Source organism: Acomys russatus, chromosome 22 (assembly GCF_903995435.1).
Source record: "Acomys russatus chromosome 22, mAcoRus1.1, whole genome shotgun sequence".
NCBI classification, from domain to species: Eukaryota; Metazoa; Chordata; class Mammalia; order Rodentia; family Muridae; genus Acomys; species Acomys russatus.
The window spans coordinates 17,223,738-17,243,330 of record NC_067158.1 but is presented as its reverse complement, the minus strand read 5'-3'; the positions used below and the strand labels follow the sequence as shown (position 1 = coordinate 17,243,330).

Below are 19,593 nucleotides of genomic sequence, written 5' to 3'. Positions count from 1 at the left end.
AGTCGTATATTTTCCATTTAATGTTTCTGCGTTTTGCAGTTGACTGCAAGTAACTGAAACCTCAGAAGATTAAAATCTACACAACGGGAGCTACTATAAATGGCAGTTCCTGAGTGACCAGTACCACCGTTCAAACCTATTCATATGCATTTATTTAATACTCACAATAAAAATTGTGCCGGTGTTATCATTATCTTGATTTTTTTTTTTTTTCGGTTAAGAAAAACGAGGGTTTGTATGGTAGCAAATTCATGGAGCGTGTTGGTGTATACGCCGTGTCAGGGTCTGTCTGTGTAGGTCATCTCTTGACCTTGAGCCCCAGCCTTGGGATTTCTCACACACACACACACACACACACACACACACACCCCTTCCCACTAATAGAAGGAGAAATAGGTAATGATGGTGATATTCAGCAAACGAGGTACACTGTCTGCCTATAGCCGGCGCACAGTGTGTGGTAATGCCATCCAGAGAAGGCATGTGACAGGGACTCCTTTATCAGTATGGTTTCCCTTCTGTTGCTGGTTTAACACTCACTGTTTTCATAATTCATATCTTATCTTATGCATCATCATTGTCTTCCAAGCACTCGGTGGCTGAAGTATGCACCCGAATGCGCCGAAATGGGGGCTGGGTCATCTATAAATCATGCCTGGGTGAAAACACAGGAAGAAGGAAAGTCCTGATCGGGCATGTTGTCCCTGAATACCAGCTACCTCCTAAGCTAGCATTTGTCACCTTAAGCCTAGTTTGACGAAGAAGCCATGCAAAGCCTATTGGGCATTTATTGCTAGTGTCTAATCGTGTAGCATCTCAGCTCTTTTCTGCCCTTGGTATCTGATCCAGCTTGCTAGCTCCCAACCCTGAGCCTAACTCCCGTGTCCTCAGTCATTTTTCTTACCCACTGGGTTTACCACCTCCCATCATGGTCGTCCTCTGTTGTAATTTGCTTGGAATGAGAGATACCTAGGAAATCAGTAAAGCACATTTCTTGGTGCTTCTGGGAATGCGTTACCAGTGAACTTAGAAGAAGATTAGCCTTGAATCTGAGCATCACCGGTAGGCTGGGTCAGATGAATCCAATGGCGGGAGGAGAGAGCCCCATTGCTCTGCCCTTAGCAGGCACCCGGTTTTGCTGCTGCCTTGACCTGTAGACATTAGACTTCAGCTTCTTCCGCCTGTCTATAAATACCAGCACCCAGTGACTCCCCGAGCCACCTTCAGGGCCCATGACTTCTGGCTCAGACTGCATCCTTGGGTCATTCTTGTCCTGAGGCTTCCGGTATCTTGGATGTAAATGGCAACTGGGTTCTAGTCCTCCAGCTTGCTGACAGCCATTGTGGAAATGAACAGCCCCTGAGCATGTGAGTCAATCCAATAAACTGCCTTTTGTAGTTAGAAGTATATGTATACGGTGGGCTTCACTCCTCTGAAGAGCTCTAGGTAATCCCCTTTGGCTACAATTCCCCATCTGTCCTTGGCGTCTCAAAATTGAGGTCAAACTCCTTCCCCTATGCAATACTCTTGAATAAAAAGTCCGTCTTCCCATTTTAAAAAAAGTGTCTGATGAATCATTTCTAATGCATTTAACATCACAAAAATCTGTCCAAGCCCCCCTCCCATCCCAGACAAAGGCGAGCATGGAGAAGTGCTGGGAACGCGACATGAAGGTCAGCCCCATTGCTAATCACAATGGATTTGCCTCATCCCCAGTACTTATTCTGATGGAAAATCCATCTTCAATTACAAAGCTCTGGACTAAGGGAGGGATTTAGAAATGTATCCTTTGTTTAAGCATTCAATTGTCTCCTGCGAATTTAGGAACACTTTAGGAAAGATACATGTTACAATTGGGGATGATAGGATTCTAGGGGGTTGTCCATCTTTCTTGTTTTGCAAATACAGTTGATTGTTATTATTTATTTATTTTTACTATACATAAGTTGCAGACATTTAGATTCTCTGGCGTGCTAACTTGTAACCGAATTCTCAATTAAGGCTCACTATGCCTTTGTGACCAAGTGCTCAGCCGGGAAACTCTGTGAATCATCAAACGCACACACACTCCTCTGAGGCTGAGCAAGGCACAGTACCCTGCCTGTGTTTCAGTTCTAGTGATATAAATCAAGAGTCCTTTTTTTCCCAATCTGTTTTGACCTCATCCTTTATATTGCTTTTTTTGTTTGTTTTATTGGTTGGTTGCTTTTGGTTTGGGGGTTTTCTGTTGTTGTTCTTTTGGCGATTTTTACTGTTTGAAATGACCCTCCAAATGTACTGCGAAAGGGTTGTCTCATGGCCTTCATCCCAAGCCTGCTGTGGTAAGCGCCGTGGAGAAGATAACTTTGTTGGCTTCACTCACGTTGTTGCAGTGCTGAAGGAAGGTAACAAACATGAACTCGTGAGAGCTGCTCATGTGTGTGACGTGGGTACCATAAAGAAAGCACCACCGTGACAAGCGGATTGTAGGGAAAGGAGCATGTGATCAGGAGATGGGATTCCAGGAAAAGCCATCTCTAGCTTTGGCCAGGGCTGTGCTGTCCTGGGCTCTGGGCTGAGTTCCCACAGATCATGGTCATGTTCTGACCCGCTCCTCAGGGGTTGGCACTACCTTCTTCATCTCTCAGCTGAAAGATGGGGCCCAAAGTGCAAGGCTCTCTTTCAAATGGCTAACACAGGGTGCAGGCAGAATGTGGACCAGTGTTTGTCGTTACAGTTGGAAGAATGCAAGAATGTGTATTTCTTGCATTTTACTGAAAATGCGTTTTTTAAAGAAATGAAGGTGCTGTGGCCGGGCATGGTGGCGCACACCTGTATTCCCAGCACTCGGGAGGCAGAGACAGGGCAGATCGCTCTGAGTTCGATTGAGGCCAACCTGGTCTACAAAGCGAGTCCAGGAAAGCCAAGGCTACACAGAGAGACCCTGTCTTGGAAAAAAAAAAAGGTGCTGATGTACCTTCTGCTGAGTGTCCTATGGGGTGTGGGATGGGCATTGCGGATCCAGTGTGTGGATCCAGTGGCATGTCTGTCTCATCCAGACAGGGAAGAAGGCAAAGGATGCTGAGTTGGAGACTAGGTGCTCTTGGGGATGTAGAGTCACTGCTCCCTGGACCTGCCCCAGAGGTGTAATGCTTTGTTGGGATTTCTATTTCCTCCATGGACAGTTCTCAACATGGATTCAAGTGAATTCCGGAGGAGAGGGAAGGAGATGGTGGATTATATAGCTGACTATCTGGAAGGCATTGAAAAACGTACAGTGTACCCTGATGTGGAGCCTGGCTACCTTCGGTCCCTGATCCCCACCGCTGCCCCCCAGGAACCAGAAACATATGAGGACATAATCAGAGACATTGAGAAGATAATCATGCCAGGGGTGAGTACGTACTTGAGGTCAGATGACAGCAGGATTATGCTAATGTGTCACCTCTTGGAAATTACACTTCTGATGTCATGGGGTAACTGCCACAGGTAAGCAGAAGAGAAACTCCTATCACAGTTTTGGTTCCATCTTAGATGACTGAGGTTTAGAGAGGTTAGGTGCTTCACAAAGTTCTCGTGGGGGTAGTAAATGATAAATCCAAACTACATGCCCTCCAAAGGCAGTGCAAGGGGTTTCTCCCAAGGTCCCCAAGACTCAGCACTCACTCCACCATCCTTGGTTCCTAGAGTGTTATCTTGTGATGGCAAAGAAAAAAAAAAAAAAAAAAAAGCTCCTGATGGTTGATTGCAAATGGTTTAATTAATTATCCTAAATAAAGGTACTTGTATCATTTCGCTATCTGCCAAAGGGTAACTTTCATGTGCAGAGGGAATGTTTTCTTCATTTTGTTTGGGCATCAGCAGTGTGCACAGGCTCTGCCCAAAGGCACAGAATAGCTAAACTGTCCCTCATAGTCAGAGGGATCAAAGGGCTGCAGTGAACCTCAGTCCTACTTTATTCACCAAGCAGTTTACCTAAAAGCCTATCCCTTACTATGGCTCCAAACAAATGGGTCTGACTCTGATCCCCAAATCATGTGTAAAGCCTGGGTCTGGTGCTGGTAAAACTGGCAGATTGCCCATGTCACCACCAGCACTTAGGTACTTGTGGCTGTAAGGAGAATAAGAAACAAGCATGTGTTATGCAGAGCTGGGGGTGGGGGTGGGGGTCCGAGATAGTGGGTACCTGCTTTTGTTTTCAGATAGAATACAGAGTCTCTGGGGAGGCATGTAGTCAGCCAAAGTCGCAGGCTTCAGTGTAAGCTCCTCAGTTCCAGAACAGCTCTCACAGCCCTTGTCAAGTTTCATCTTCAGAAGATTTCCCCTGGCATTTGTTCTTTGAGCAAAACTCAAAATTCTGGCTCTAGCCTGCCAGTTGAGCAAATAAACTAAGCCGGTCAGCATAAAGTCAGTGCAGGGAGGCACAGGCAAATGTCAGGCAGAGCAGGAGTACAGGGCCTGCAGTGCTGGAAATATGTAAACACTTCCTGCAGGAGTCTACACTCTATAGGAGTATTTACTGTGCAGAGCAAAACTGGGAGACGCAGAGGTTCGGGGGGGGGGTGAGCCCCCTGGGTGACAGATCCAAGCAGCCCCTGCTAGCCCTGTGGTTGAGCATAAGTTAGATCAAGAGCCTGGGCTGTGCAGAGCCAGTGTGGGACCATCCAGTCCACACACCCTGTGACTATTCACAGAGAGTAAGGCAGAGGAGTGTCCTTTCCTGTCTAGAGTCACCGCGGCCTTTCCCAAGACGTGGGTAGTGAAGAAAGACAGAGCTGCAGACAGTGTGGAGCCTCCAGGTACCTGAAAGAAACTGAGGCCCTGGGCCCCAGCTGTGCCCTCTGGCCCTGTACATTTGTGCAGGCTTTGGCCTCTTCCTCTATGGGCCTTTGCAATTACACTTCATAAAGGCATTTCCGCAAAGACAAGCGCGTTACCGCTACAGATGTTTTGGTTTTTATCTGAACATTCTTTTTTTTTTTCTTTCTTTCTTTCTAAAGCCCCATGGGCCCCAGTCCTGCTCTGCTGAACACATCACTCAGCCTGTGAAGTTCTCCAGAGCCTCAGAGACCCACTGTCAGCCTCCCTCCCCCTCTCCCTCCCTTCCTCCCCCTTTCCTCCCCCCCTTCCTGTTCTTGCTAACCCTGATTTTCTTTCACTCTCACTTTTTCCCTCTGGCTCTATCCCACTCCCAGGCTTGGAGACAGACAGACGTGCAACGAGCCTTGCTGGAATCTTCCAGTTTTTTAATGAGCCTTCCTAGTTGGCTATCTTCATAATCGGGGTTGCTCGTGGCACATAAATGCCTAATATGTGGTTTTACTGAGAAAAAGACATGTTTATATCTTTGCAAAGGCTATGAAAAAAAAAAAACAGCAACGTGCTAATCAGCTTTCTAACTCTGTAACAGATGGCTGGAGCAACAGACTTTACACAAGAATAAGGTTCACTTCACCTTAAAGTTTTGGAGGTTCAGCTCCAGGACTCATTGGTCTTAGTGCTCTTAGCCTGTGGTGAGCCACTGCCCCATGGCAGAAGTGTAAGGCAAAGGAAACCTACTCGCCTCGTGGCTGGAAAGCAATGCAGAGAAAGACAAAGGGGCCACCATCGTTTCAGTCATTTTTTGAGGGCACATCACCAAAGAAAGGCCTCTCACTGCCTCCTCTAACACACAGAGCTCTGGGGGAGTCTTAAGAGCCACACCACAGCAAGGTGTTATAAGAAAGCATGCAGACCTGGTGGCTGCAGCGTTTCTCAAGTTTTTGGAGGTTGGGTTTGGATGAGGGCTTTCTAAGTTACAGAGAGCGGCTTTGTAGGCTGCAGTGCTTAGAGAGCTAGCTCTCTGGTCTCCCCCTCCTCCCCCACCACACTTAACCTCTTCCTGCTAATAGCTCCTTCTCTGCCTGACACCCAACGCCCCTCACATCCTGCAGACCCTTACTTTCATCTTCAGTTCAATGTTTACATGGAGTGATTTGAGCTCCCAGCTTCGATAATGACAGGATCTAGGCCCCTCCTGCTCACAGGGATCGTCTTTCCTTATACACTGGTGAAGAATGAATGCTTGCTTTCTGTCTTTGCTGGCAGTTCACTTTGTGAAATCTCTTCCCCCGGACAGGCATATCGTTTTAAAAAATTAAACATATTCTTTTTTTTTTTTTAACGATATCAACTTAAGGCTGTGCATAGTGGCCTCATCACAGAAAATTGTACTCTGTCCAGAGGGTAGTTTCCTTGCGAATATTCCTTACAGAGTAAGGAACATCCTGATTTCAGAGATCTTAAAACCCTACAGAGTTTTGTCTTATAATCAACAACAATGAAAAGTTTACTTGAGTAGATCTGGAGGAGGAAGTCTGAGCTGGCCTAACCTGGCTAACAGTACAGAAAGAAACCAAGCTCCTTGATTTAGGGAATCAGAAGTGGACCGTTTTCCCAGAATCTTTTGTTTTTGTTTTTCAAGACAGGGTTTCTCTGTGTGGCCTTGGCTGTCCTACACTCGCTTTTGTAGACCAGGCTGGGCTCAAACTCAGCGATCCGCCTGCCTCTGCCTCCAGAGTGCTGGGATTAAAGGTGTCCCAGATTCTTTTGATCAGAACCATGTAGCATTCTGAACTTGGGAGAAAGAAATATTTCCTTAGCCTGCTATGAATCACTACACAGAAGATAGCTTTCAACATCTCAGAAGCAGAATTATTTTTTTGTTTAATGAAATTCTGGGGGTGGGATGAGGTTGGTGTCCAAACTTGCCAAGTAGATAGTGTCAGTGCCCTCCATGCATTCTGGAATTGTTAGTCTACGATCAGTCTATGATCAGTCTCCTCATACACACCCGGATTTCACCATGCAGGCCCCACTCTCATGATCTAAGCACTCGCCAGGGTCCTGCCTCCCAATACTGCCATTTGGGGCTAGTGTTTCAGCATGTGCAAGAAAAATATTCTGCCCATGGACCCATGGTCCACATGTCCTCACCACTACCCTGGTTTCCATCGTCCCTGGAATTCCCTAAATCACCAACTCGGTGTGTCTCCTCCCCACCAACCTGAGCTTTTCCTCTGTACCTAACCCAGGGATGACACAGAGTAGGTGTTTGCTCCCTGTGCGCTGGAGGAGGCAGGGGGCACAGCAGCCATTGTGGGAAACAGGGGTAACAGCTCTTTTTTCAATAATAATAATAATTTGAGCTGGGCGTGATGGCGCATGCCTTTAATTCCAGCACTCGGGAGGCAGAGGCAGGCGGATCACTGTGAGTTCGAGGCCAGCCTGGTCTACAAAGCAAGTTCCGGACAGCCAAGGCTACACAGAGAAACTTTGTGTCAAACAAAACAAAACAAAACAAAAAATTTATTTAATTTTATTTTATGTGCATTAGTGTCAAGGTAAGCGTGTCAGATCCCTTAGAACTGGAAATAGAGACAGTTGTGAGCTGCCATGTGGGTGCTGGGAATTGAATCCGGGTGCTTTGGAAAAGCAGACAGTGTTCTTAACCACTGAGCCATCTCTCCAGCCCCATAACAGCTCTTCTTCTTCTTCTTCTTCTTCTTCTTCTTCTTCTTCTTCTTCTTCTTCTTCTTCTTCTTCTTCTTCTTCTTCTTCTTCTTCAGGGTGCTAGTTGTTGGAGGGAGCAGCCTGAACAAGCCAGTGGGAAGGGATCCTACTAAACAAATCTTTAAAAACAAGAAAAATTGGCCACTAAGAACAAAACACACTAAGGCAACTGAACTTACTAGGGTAGTTTTAGGAAAACCAAGCTTTTCACTCTAGGATCACATCTGCGTGGTGCTGCACCCAGAGCACCCAGCAAGAACCTGACACAGTCTTTTTTTTTTTTTTTTTTTTTTTTTTTTTTTTTGGTTTTCCGAGACAGGGTTTCTCTGTGTAGCCTTGGCCATCCTGGACTCACTTTGTAGACCAGGCTGGTCTCGAACTCACAGCGATCCGCCTGCCTCTGCCTCCCAAGTGCTGGGATTAAAGGCATGCACCACCACGCCTGGCTCCTGACAGTCTTGTTATGATCCCTACCTAGGGAGTTCATGTGTTATGACAGATTATAATAATTTCCCATATTACCTTATGAATCCAGAATTTCTTGGCTAGCAAAGACATTCAGACACAGAACAGATAGAACACTCTAGTGACAATGAGGTGAGAGTACAGTGATTGGATTTGAGAAACTCTGTCCCAGTTACCTTCTACATGCATCCTGGAGGAAGAACTCACAGCCTCACTCAGTGCAGCCTGATCCCCTTTGCCACGGAGTAACTGTCTACCTCCCCACAGGTGACACACTGGCACAGTCCCTATTTTTTCGCTTACTTCCCCACGGCTAGTTCCTATCCAGCCATGATCGCAGACATGCTGTGCGGGGCTATCGGCTGCGTTGGCTTCTCCTGGGTGAGTATCTCCAAGAGCCTGTAGTGGGGTCTGTTCTTGCATGGGGAGGGGATTCCTTTGCACACAGGTATTATTTTTTAAAAAATGATCTGTATTACCTGTAGGCCCGGCTAGCGATCAATCAAGACACAGACACTGGTTATATTTTAAAATAGCCTTATTTTACCTGGAGCAGGGCAGATATCTATCCTCTAAACTACCTCCCATAGTGTGGCAGGCATGGGATCCTTGCCTCAATCCCATGTCATCTGCTTCCAATAACTTCTATCAAGTTACCTCCCATCCATAATCCCAAATACTTGTTGGTGTTCTTCATCTGGATTCTCCATCCACACCGCCGGCCATGTGCTTCTCCTCCAGCTAACCCATGGCGGCCTTCCTCTCTTCACTTTAGGTCTCTCTTCTCCTGGTGGCGATCCTTCTTCTTCCCAGAATTCCTCTCTCTCTCCTAGCCCCACCTATCTCCTGTCCTGCCCAGATGGGATGTCACCTGTAGGCAGTAGGGCCACCGCTTTGCCGAAAGCAGAGTCTGGGCCCCGGGGAGGGAGTTTTAAAGGAAGAGAAATTATGAATGGAAAGTGGGAGTGGGAGGAAGGAGAAAGATAGAGGGGAAGAGGAAGGGGGAGGAAGAAGGAAAGAAAGGAAGGGGGGGGGAAGGAGAGGGGAAAGGAGAGGAGGGGAGGAGAGGGAAGGGAAGGAAAGAGAAGGGAAGGGAAAGTGAAGGGAAGGGAAGGGAAGGGAAGGGGAGGGAAGGGAAGGGAAGGGAAGGGAAAGGAAGGGCATTCATCCCTCCCTGTGTGAGGTCTCTTTCTACATGGAGTAAAGAGTTAGACACGTCCCTCCTCTGAAAGCATCTGGCCTAGGTCTCCTTGTTCTCTGTGCCCCAACTGTGTGCTTCAGGAGAGATTTGACGCAGGTGCCATCAACTCTCAGGTTCTGGGCCTGCTCACACCATGAAGAGTTCTCCAAATCTTAGAATTGTCTTTGACTCTCTAGATAGTGAGTGTATCTCCCTTGTCCGTGCCTTGGAACCCAATGGTGTTGACTAGTGTTGAGTGAGGGTCTAGGATATAGAAGGGCAAACGTCTTCTGAATTCTAAGCATCCAGCAGAGCCCAGCTGAGCTGTCTGCTTCATAGTATGGCACCTGCTTTTCTTCAAGCTGGGATCCTCAGGAGCTGGGCAAGCAGGGGTCACAGCTCATGGGAAGGTCTGCCTGCTAAACTGTTCTCATTGCTCTTCTGTCAGGCACTTGAGACCTCCTTCCTCTGGGAACAGATCTGGTCTAGGCTGAGTGACATTATAGTGACAAGTTTCATTGGGGGTAGTTCTACTGTTCCTACATCTGGAGACCCAGCATCAACCTCTGCTTTTCTAGAATGATCTTGAGTGAGGAAATGCCTGCTTTCCTGACCCAAAGACTGTGTTGCTCGGTAGCTGTGGTTCATAACACAGAATGCTAGTTCCTGTGCCTGGGATTAGGATTAGCCTAGCTGCAGTAGAACTCACCAGGATGGGGATGACCATCTGACCAGCAGGGAGAAGGCCTCTGTCCCTCTTGCTACCAGTACATCATGCCAGAATGTATAAAAGCACCCCGGTCACCATGTTGTGGCCCTTAGATAGAGATCCAAATGAAAATGGAGGCGCCTTTGCCTGGGCTCAAGAGAACCCAGGCACCTACTGTGTGCCATGAAAGGAGAGAGGCCAGACACCAAGTAACTGGGGAATGAAAAGACTACATAAAATGAGTGGCTTGTCTGGTGTTGCCTAGCAGAAGGAAAGAACGAATGCCCATGTACTTGACTCCATTCTGCACTCTAAAATTCACCCATGGCCATAGAGGAAGGTCTACCAGTGGACCTTTCTATATTGTTTTGTTATATGTTCAAGCACATAGAGCACACGCAGGCAGGCATCTTGGACTAGGTTCCTAAGGGTGTCGTTAAAGAAGGTATTTCTGAGGCCAAGTTCAGGCATTTGAGGCCAATCTGAGACTAAGAGATTTTAAGGGCCATTGCTTCAGCGTTAATGCTCGTGTGTGTGTGTGTGTGTGTGTGTGTGTGTTAGGGCTGGGGAGGTTGGTGTACTCAGGGACTGTTCTCAGCTTACACCCAGTGACCTAGCATGGAGAGATGATGGAGTTGGTGAGGTTAGTCATAAGGGGCCCACAGAGACCTACTAACCGTGGATCCCTGGGTCATAGCTGGGGGAAAAAAAAAAAAAAAAACTGAGGAAGAGCAGAGAAATGTCTTCTTGTAAAGTTCTGTCAATGCTGCCAAGCCCAGGCCTTGCTTCCAGGCTTCCTGGCAACGGCAACCCCTGAAGCTTCTCGGGGGTCTCTGAGGAATGAGAACACAGCATTGTCTCAATCCGTTTTCTGGGGGCAGGGGGGACAAAATATCATACACTGAATCTGTTATAAACATTAGAAGTCAGCTTGAGGGTGAAAAGCGTACGCCTGGCATCTGGCAGCATAGCCTGCCGTGTGACTGCAGCAGGCAGCAGGCAGCAGGCATGCACGAAACGCACAAGAAGCTGGGGTGAGCTTTCTTGTGTCTATCTAATCCACTCCCGAGGTGACCCACTTTGCATCGGTTCATGACCAAGGAACCACCCAGCCTGGTTGACTCAGCCTGTGTGGCTGGCTCCCCCACCTCCTAATACTCTCGTGGTGGGTTCAGGTTTCAATGCGAATGTGGGAAGGACACACTCCAATCACAGCAACCAAATGAGGGGCTGGTTCCCCACCAAGGGTGGATGTGGGGAACAAAAAAAAAAGTGAACTTTTTGCTAAGTTGATCAAAGAAAAGTCACCAAAGAAACAACGCTTTTCCGTGTCCCCCTTCTGTGCAGAGGCCAGCCGCCCTGTGGCCCAGTGGCCCTGTGGCCCTGTGGCCCTGTGGCCCTGTGGCATGCCTTAGCTCCTTCACTTTCTCCTCCAACCCCCACTGCAGGCTGCAAGCCCAGCCTGCACAGAGCTGGAGACAGTGATGATGGATTGGCTGGGGAAGATGCTGGAGCTGCCAGAGGCCTTTTTGGCTGGAAGAGCTGGTGAAGGGGGAGGAGTGATCCAGGTAAGGTGGGGGAAAAGCAGGGAAGGCAGTCTTTGGGGGGGCGGGGAGTGTGGGCTCTGCAAAGGACCACAGCTGCAAACAGAAAATGGTGCCCATGTCACTTCTTGCTGTGCCCTTAGGTTTCTTCCAGAGAACAGGAAAGCTGGGAAAGCCTGGTCTCAGGGTAGCTGGGATCTGGTCCTGCTTCCCATGAGCTCTAGGCAAGCACTCATTTCCAGGAGCCCTTCTGGTAGACAGAACACTCGCCACGGCACAGGCACATGTTGGGGTATCCAGTGCTGGCCACCATGCTTAAGCACTTTCCAGATGTTTACTTCTCACTGCACCGTGAATTAAGAGCTCTATGTGACAACCAGGCAAACCGAGGCACAAACAGCTGACAATGTACCCCTCAGCTTCTGGCTCAGAAGTTATCGACCTTGTGTCTTTGTATTCTAGAACCTAAGATCTTGCTGTCACCATAGGATCCTGTCTTTACCACAAGTGACAGCTGTGGCCATGCTTCACTGCCTGTATGTGCTACTTGGCTGTATGTGCTAGTTGTCTGTGAGCCAGCAGCTTACCTAAGGCTTTCACTATGTCTATGCATACATTTGATTCGTTCTCCGTGTTCATCGTGAACAGCAGCAGAGCTTACATGAGGGCACACAACAGATGCAAATGACAGCCGTGGTGAGTTTCCCATCCCATCAGGATATTCAGCATGAATGATTGGAATTTATGCCTTTTTTTTTTTTTTTTAAAGACAGGGTTTGACTATGTAGTCCTGGCCTGGAACTCACTATGTAGAGCAGGCTGGCCTTGAGCTTGGGGATCCATTCGCTCCGCCTTCCAAGTGCTGGGATTAAAAGACTATCCCACTATGCCCCAGCAAATGTGAGCCTTTAAAAAACATTTTGTAACACAGACGATCAACTACATTAACTACATCAACTCATCACCCCTCTTATGTTATTCTTTTCATGTCAAGTTCATGGTTGTAACACTGAAAAAGTAGTACTAACTAGAATAAAGAATTTTTTAAAATGTATATGTACTGTTTCCTCAGAAGCCCAGAGACTATGATAAATCAGTGATAGCTGCGCATATTTTATGAGTGAGAACATTGGGGCTGACATGAGAATGTCTTTGTGGAAGATCACATGCCTGGTGTGGCCAAACTAAACCAGGAAGCAAGGCCCTCAGTCTGTAGCCCTGAGACCTTTCAAAAAGACCCAGCGTTTTAGCCTCCAGTGTATGGTCTTTTTCTTAAGGGTGCTACAGGCAGTTTAGTGGCTTCAAATTCATTTCTTATCCTATGGTTCTGTAAGTTGGACCTAGGTTTTAACGAGCTAAAAATCAAGACTGTCATCTTAGAAGCCCAAGGGGAAAATCCATTTTCCCCACCTCCTCAAGTTTTCTAAAGCCTTCTGGAATGCCTTGGCCTGCAACTCCCATCTCCACCTCCCAGAGCAGCTGTGTTCCATCTTGCTGACCTTTCTTTCACTGTCATGATCTGACTGCAGATGTGAAATCCGGTCTCCACTTTTAAGGACCCTGTGATAGGACTGGGTCCGCTCCGATAATCCAAGGCAATCTTTCCAAGTCAAGGTTCTTAATGTAATCACATTAACAAAGTCCCCCCCCCCCCCCCCCCTTCCCCTGGAAGGTAAACAACCTCCGTCTGGGAAAGAGGCCTGGCATCTCGGCAGTGTGGGAGATAGGGTCTGTGTTGCACGTAGTCTGCAGAAGAGCTGGGAAAGGACTGCCTCTCACTGTGGGTTCCTAGCCCCCGCCTGCAGAAAGTCAAACGCAGCAGGGCTCCAGTGGGGTTTAAGGGATGTAAATTCTTGTTCCTTCTAATGCAGAGATATGTGGGCGGGCCAGCAAGGGTCTTCGGCTCAAACCAAATTCTTTACATTCTTGGACCGTGTCACTTTGTCACATCTAAGTCACTTTAAATAGGGAGCTGATAAAAAATGAACTATTAGAATTTGGTGGGCTGAGACCTGTAATAACAACACTCGAGGGGTGGGAGCAGGAAAATCAGACTTTCATGGTCATCTGCACTGAGTTCACACCAGCTGTGGCCACAATAAGTCTCTATTATGTATGTATGCATGCATATGTGTGTGTATCCATATATTATCATATATAATATATATGATATATACCAAATATATTGGTATTTCCTATAATATGCTATTAAATATATGTAATAAGTAAATGTGCATATATGTTCTACTATAATTGAGACATGAATGGCTATTGTGGACTGGACTTCTAAAACTAGCTGCAGGAATGAAGTAGGGAAGTCCCAATGTAATTTCACAGTTTCCTTCTTTTCAGAGGTTGTGTGACACAGCCAAACTTACTTGGCTAATGTCACAAAATGGTGCCATTTCCAGTTTGAGAAGGGGCTGCCACACATGTCCCCAACACGCAGAGTCAGAGCTGTCTCCTCTGGGTGAAGCCCTGGTGCCTTTCCAGGCTCCGATGCTGGAATCCTGATTTTCCTGGGTCACCCTTGCGGTCCTTGACAAGGACTATCAAGTCTAAGTGTCCGGAGAGACGGCAGCCAGTCAGGGTTACAGAGGCCAGCAGAGCTGTCTTCAGAGGCATGGTCTGGAATTATGGTCTACTTATTTCTGGGCAAGTGTCTCACTCTTCACAGTAGGCCTGACCCTAGAGTAGATGATTTTTCACCATAATTTAGCATTTGGTAAGCCCTGTGGCCTCATGCATGCCCAAGCTCTCTCTATCTCTCTTGGGACATTTCTTCGGTCCTGAGTTAGTGAGGATGCCATCTCAACACTTTTCAGGTGCTTGAGTTTCCATGGACTCAGTACCTTTTTCATAATTCCTCTCTCTCTCTTTGAATAGTTTCTTTTTTTCTTTTTTTAAAGAAATTATTTATTTTTATTTTATGTGCATGTATGTCCGTGGGTATAAGACTTTGGAGTTACAGACAGTTGTGAGCTGCCATGTGGGTGTTGGGAATTGAACCTGGGTCCTCTGGGAGAACAGTTAGTGCTCCCAACCCCTGAGCCATCTCTCCAGCCCATTTTCTTTCTTTCTTTTTGGTCATTTCCCCCCCTATATTTTCAGTGGATTGCTCATGGTTTTCTGTGTATAGTTGTTATTTTCCACATTGGCAATTTACTGTCATCCTCTATGTCAATTTTGATTATACTTTTAAAAATTGTTGTGCCCTCTGTATTTATGGATAATGGGCACTCACTGTAAATTGGGAAAATGCACTAGCTATTTTAGAACATAATTCTCTCTAGGTTTTGTTGTTGTTGTTGTTTTTGAGACAGAGTTTCACTGTGCAGCCTTGGCTGTCCTGGGACTTGCTCTGTAGACCAGGCTCTGTAGAGATCTGCCTACCTCTGTCTCCCAAGTGCTGGGATTAAAGGTGTGGCCATCAGGCCCAGTTTACTTAAATTAGTAAACAGAACAATGATCTTCATTACGGCACTTTTTTTTTCTGTTTTGTTGCTGCTGCTGTTGTTTGTTTGTTTGTTTGCTTGTTTGTTTTTCTCTGACACAAGGTTTCTCTCTGTAGCCTTGGCTGTCCTGGACTCACTTTTGTAGACCCGGCTGGCCTCAAACTCAGAGATCTGCTTGCTTCTGCTTCCTGAGTGCTGGGATTAATGGTGTGCGCCACTACTCGCCATTATGGCACTTTCATACACATGTTATACTTTTTTTTTATCAACCTCCTTTCCCCAGTGCTCTGCCCCACTCTTCCTGTTCCTCTCATGTTGGCTCCCCTCTTGTCCAAATATTCTCTGAGAATATTATCACGGTACAATTTCTTTTCTTTTCTTTCTTTTTTTTTCTTTAGGGTTTCTCTGTGTAGCCTTGCCTGTCCTGGACTCCCTTTGTAGATCAGGTTGCCCTCAAACTCACAGAGCTCCGCCTGCCTCTGCCTCCCGAGTGCTGGGATTACAGGCGTGTGCAATTTCTTTTCTTTTTTTTTTCTTTTCTTTTTTTAAAGATTTATTTATTTATTATGTACACAGTGTTCTATTTGCATGTACAGAGGGCGCTAGATCTTACTACAGATGGTCATGAGCCACCATGTGGCTGCTGGGAATTGAACTCAGGACTTTTGGAAGAGCAGCCAGCGCTCTTAACCTCTGAGCCATCTCTCCAGCCCCGCGTGTGCAATTTCTTTTGATGTGCCACAACTTATGTAAATAAGGCCTAAGATATCCACACTGTGCTTGATTTTCAGTTTTGTGTGTAAGAACAAGAGCACCAGCCTTCTAAGATCATCGGCTTCCTCCATGTGACACATCAACCCTCCAGCAAGACTAGAACAGAGCCATGGACGGCAGCACTTCTGAGCCACTGGGCATACAATTTGAGTCTTTAGTATGGAGAGATGAATCTTCTAGTTTGTGCTATATGCAATCAGTTTTCATCCTCAAAATACGTACGAGGATTTGTTGTATTGTCAACCATAGTTTTCATGGCAAAGATACAGAGTCTCAGACAAGTCCAGTGGTAGAAACTAAAAGCAGCATTTAAAGATGGTGTTGCACGTTATCAGCAGCTTGCCCAGGCTTTTGCTTGGGAGAGTGTCTGGAGGTTTGAATGTTACCATGGGTTAAACCATCTCTTCAGTAAATGCAACCTCATTTTCAGAAGCCCCAGGCTCAGGTTAGGACTAATTCTGGCATCTCTCAGCCCAGGCTTCAACAAAGCCCTTGTGAGCTCAACCCACTTACTTTGGGTTGGTGGAAAGCAGACTTCCTTGTGTTTGCTGCAGGGAGCTGGCTGGCCCTTTTCAGCCCATGAGGCTGATGGTAATTTGTGAGGCCAGTGACAAGCCTGCAAGGCAGCCTGCCTTATCGATCCCCTCAGAGCTGTAATCACAGCTTAGCATTGGCTCCGGCGCAGCAGTGGGTGTCTGAGCCGAAAAGGCACACCATCATTGTGAGGCCAGACAAATGACACCTGCAAGATGGGTCTCTTAATTGGGTTTGGAAGCTCTTGTAGAAGAAAAGCTGCCAATTTCTTACCCTGTATGAGGTGACATTTGTAAAACCTGGAAGATGAAAAGACCTCTCGGCCCAGGGCATCAGCAGCCTTGAGTGTTGACTCTCCTAAAAGGTCCCTCCCACCTCAGAGCAGGCTCGCCATGGCAACCTTTGTCTGCCTGAAGCAAAGGCATCAGGGCGCCACACAAAGACGTGGGGAAAACCGGTTCCAGGTAAAGGAAGGAGCAAGTGTGTGGGCTTAGGGGGATGCAACTCAGGTCTGTTCAATCTCCCTGTTTCTCAGCCACGGAGCACAATGTTCGGCTTGGGCTCTGTCACTGCTCTCTCTCTTCTTCCCTCGGCAAACCACCACTTTCAGAAAGGAAGAGAAAGCCCCTCACTGAGACGTTCAAATTTCCCCAAACCAGATCTTGCAATAGTATGTTGAGACCCAATGTTCTAAGATGATTTTTTTTTTACACTGAACTGTGTTGCTATTTCTTAAATTATTTTTTGTTGACGAAAGAAAGAATGTTCTCTCAGAACATGGACAGTGCCTAACAAGCTCATAGTGAGCTTGGCGTGGCATGGCCTCTCAGTAGCCTTAATTCACAAAGTAGTCCAAGGCTCTGAAGAGAGGGTGGACTTTTTTTTTTCTATCTACTTTGTTCTCATTTTGTCTTTGAGACAGGGTCTCACTATGCGGCTCTGGCTGTCCTGGAACTCACTATGTAGACCAGGTTGGCCTCAAATACACAGATATCAGCCTGTCTCTGCCTCCCAAGTGCAGAGATTAAAGGTATGTGACACTACAATCGCTATCCACTTTTTAATAGATCGTGAAAAACAAACTGTGGCCAGGGAGGGGGGTGAAATAAGCCAAGAGGGAAAGTTAATGGGATGCACAGAAGTGGGAGATGCAGTGTCTGTCTTCAGAGACTTGAATTTTCCTGAAAAAAGCTGCCAGTCTTGTGGGCCAGGCTTCTTTGACGTGGTCTGAGACCAGGCAGAATGAGTGTGAAAGTACAGCCTGAAGGAAACGTGTGACTCACTCCGATGCTTGGTGAAGACCGTGGTCTGTTTTTTTGAACTCATGCATCCCAGCTACGGAAATGGAACACATGTACCTAGTTTCAAAGCTCATCTCATCCCTCAGGGAATAGGAGTTGATTGAAAAGAATAAATAGATGCAGTGGATGGCAAAATCAAAGTGCAAGATCATGACTGATAAGGGAGGTAACATATTAATAAGAAAAAAATTGCATTTCTACACAACACACAGTATATTTATCTGAAAAAACTCCACAGTCTTCAAAGCTTTCAGGGTCAGCAAATGTTTGGTGGGTTTCTCCTGGGGTTTGTCTACCAGGGCAGTTGAGCACAAAACTAGAAAGTACCAAGAAAGACCAAATGGAGCTTTGCTTTTAACAGTACAGCAAATCAGGGAGATGAAAAACTTTAAAACTAGGATTATTCTACAAATTAAATGGGATAAACTCGATAGGCACTAAACCCGCTTCTCTCACTCAGTCTCAAGTTCAACAGATGAACTGTGTACAATTCTTTTGTTTTTTGTTTGTTTGTTTTTATTTTTGTATTTGTTTTTTCGAGACAGGGTTTTTCTTGTAGACCTGACTGTCCTGGACTCGCTTTGTAGACCAGACTGTCCTCGAACTCACAAAGATCCTCCTGCCTCTGCCTCCCGAGGGCTGAGATTAAAGGTGTGCACCATCATGCCTGGCTGGATTGTGTACAATTCTTAAATGGTTGAGATTTCTTGTACTGGTTCACTAGGCCTGCATGAAGAAAGCACAGAGCAAAGATGGCTGACACAACACATGCATTGCTCCTGAGTCCTGCAGGCTGGCAGGCTAAAGGACAAGACCTAGGTGTCCGCAGGATTGCTTTCCCAAGGATGACTCTTGAATTACTCATTACTGTCTTCTCACTCCTATCTTCTCATTGTCTCTCTCCCCTGTGTATTTCATGTCTGCCAGCTATTTTCTTCCTTCCTTCCTTTCTTTGTTTTCTAAATTTATTTTTGTTTGCTTGTTTTGTTGCTGTTGTTTGTTTGGTTGGTTGGTTTTTGGTTTTTCGAGACAGGGTTTCTCTGTGCCACTAAGACTGTCCTGGACTTGCTTTGTAGACCAGGCTGGCCTTGAACTCACAAAGAACCGCCTGCCTCTGCCTCCTGAGTGCTGGGATTACAGGCGTGTGTCACCACGCCTGCCCCTTGTTTTTGCTTTTCAAGACAGGGCTTCTCTGTATAGTTCTGGCTGTCCTGGAACTCGATCTGTAGATCAGACTGGCCTTGGACTCATAGAGATCCCCCTGCCTCTGCCTCCCAAATTGTGGGATTAAAGGTGTGCACCACCATACAGGGCTGACAGCTAATTTCTTTCTTTCTGATTTTTTGGGGGGAGCAGTTGTTTGTTTTTGTTTTTTGTTCTTCGAAACAGGGTTCCTCTGTATAGCCTTGACTGTCCTAGACTAGGTTTATAAACCAGGCTGGCCTCAAACTCACAGAGATCTGCCTGCCTCTGACACCTGAGTGCTGGGATTAAAGGGATGCGCCTACCACGCCTGGCTGACTAATTTCTTATTCTCAGGATACAGGTCAGATTGGATTAGGGTCTATCCTAAAGATTTAATTTTTACTTAAAAGCCCCCTCTGTCTTTCCCTCTCTCCTTACTGGTAACATCCTTACTTTCTTCCTTCTTTTCTTATGGGTGTTTTGAGACTTTCTCATACTGTAGCCCTAGCTGGGTTGGTGCCGGTTATATACGCAGGTTGGCCTTGAACTCACAGTTATCCTCCAGCCTCAGCCTCTTTAGTGCTAAGACGGCAAGCACATACATCATGTAGCGTATACCAGGCATGGCTTTAAAGGTCTTATTTCTCTAAATGTAGGACAGTCTGAGGTGCAGGGGTCTAGGGATTCAGTACGTGGATTGCAGGGAATGAGTGAGCACAATTCAGCCTGTTACATTAAAGAGTGGGAGAAACCTTCCAAGTCAACCTCTGTGTGTCAAGGAAAATGCATTCCTATGTTATAAGCAAATACAAATTGTTCTGTTCACATGCATAGGAACACAGAGCAGGGATTGGGCAGGTTGCCCTGGATCAGTCTCTTCCTCTGATGGAAGTGGAGACAGTATGTCCCAGACCAG

General features: G+C 46.6%; 1 protein-coding gene across 2 annotated transcripts in view; it reads left to right on the top strand.

Moving 5' to 3' along the window:
* Ddc (dopa decarboxylase) overlaps positions 1-19,593 on the top strand; it is a 90,829-nt gene that overhangs the window by 15,891 nt on the left and 55,345 nt on the right. For both annotated transcript variants that reach the window (XM_051165054.1, XM_051165053.1), the window contains exons 2-4: positions 3,165-3,373; positions 8,263-8,376; positions 11,333-11,452. In XM_051165054.1, the coding sequence (XP_051021011.1) occupies positions 3,165-3,373; positions 8,263-8,376; positions 11,333-11,452 (443 nt within the window). The remainder of the gene's footprint in view (positions 1-3,164; positions 3,374-8,262; positions 8,377-11,332; positions 11,453-19,593) is intronic.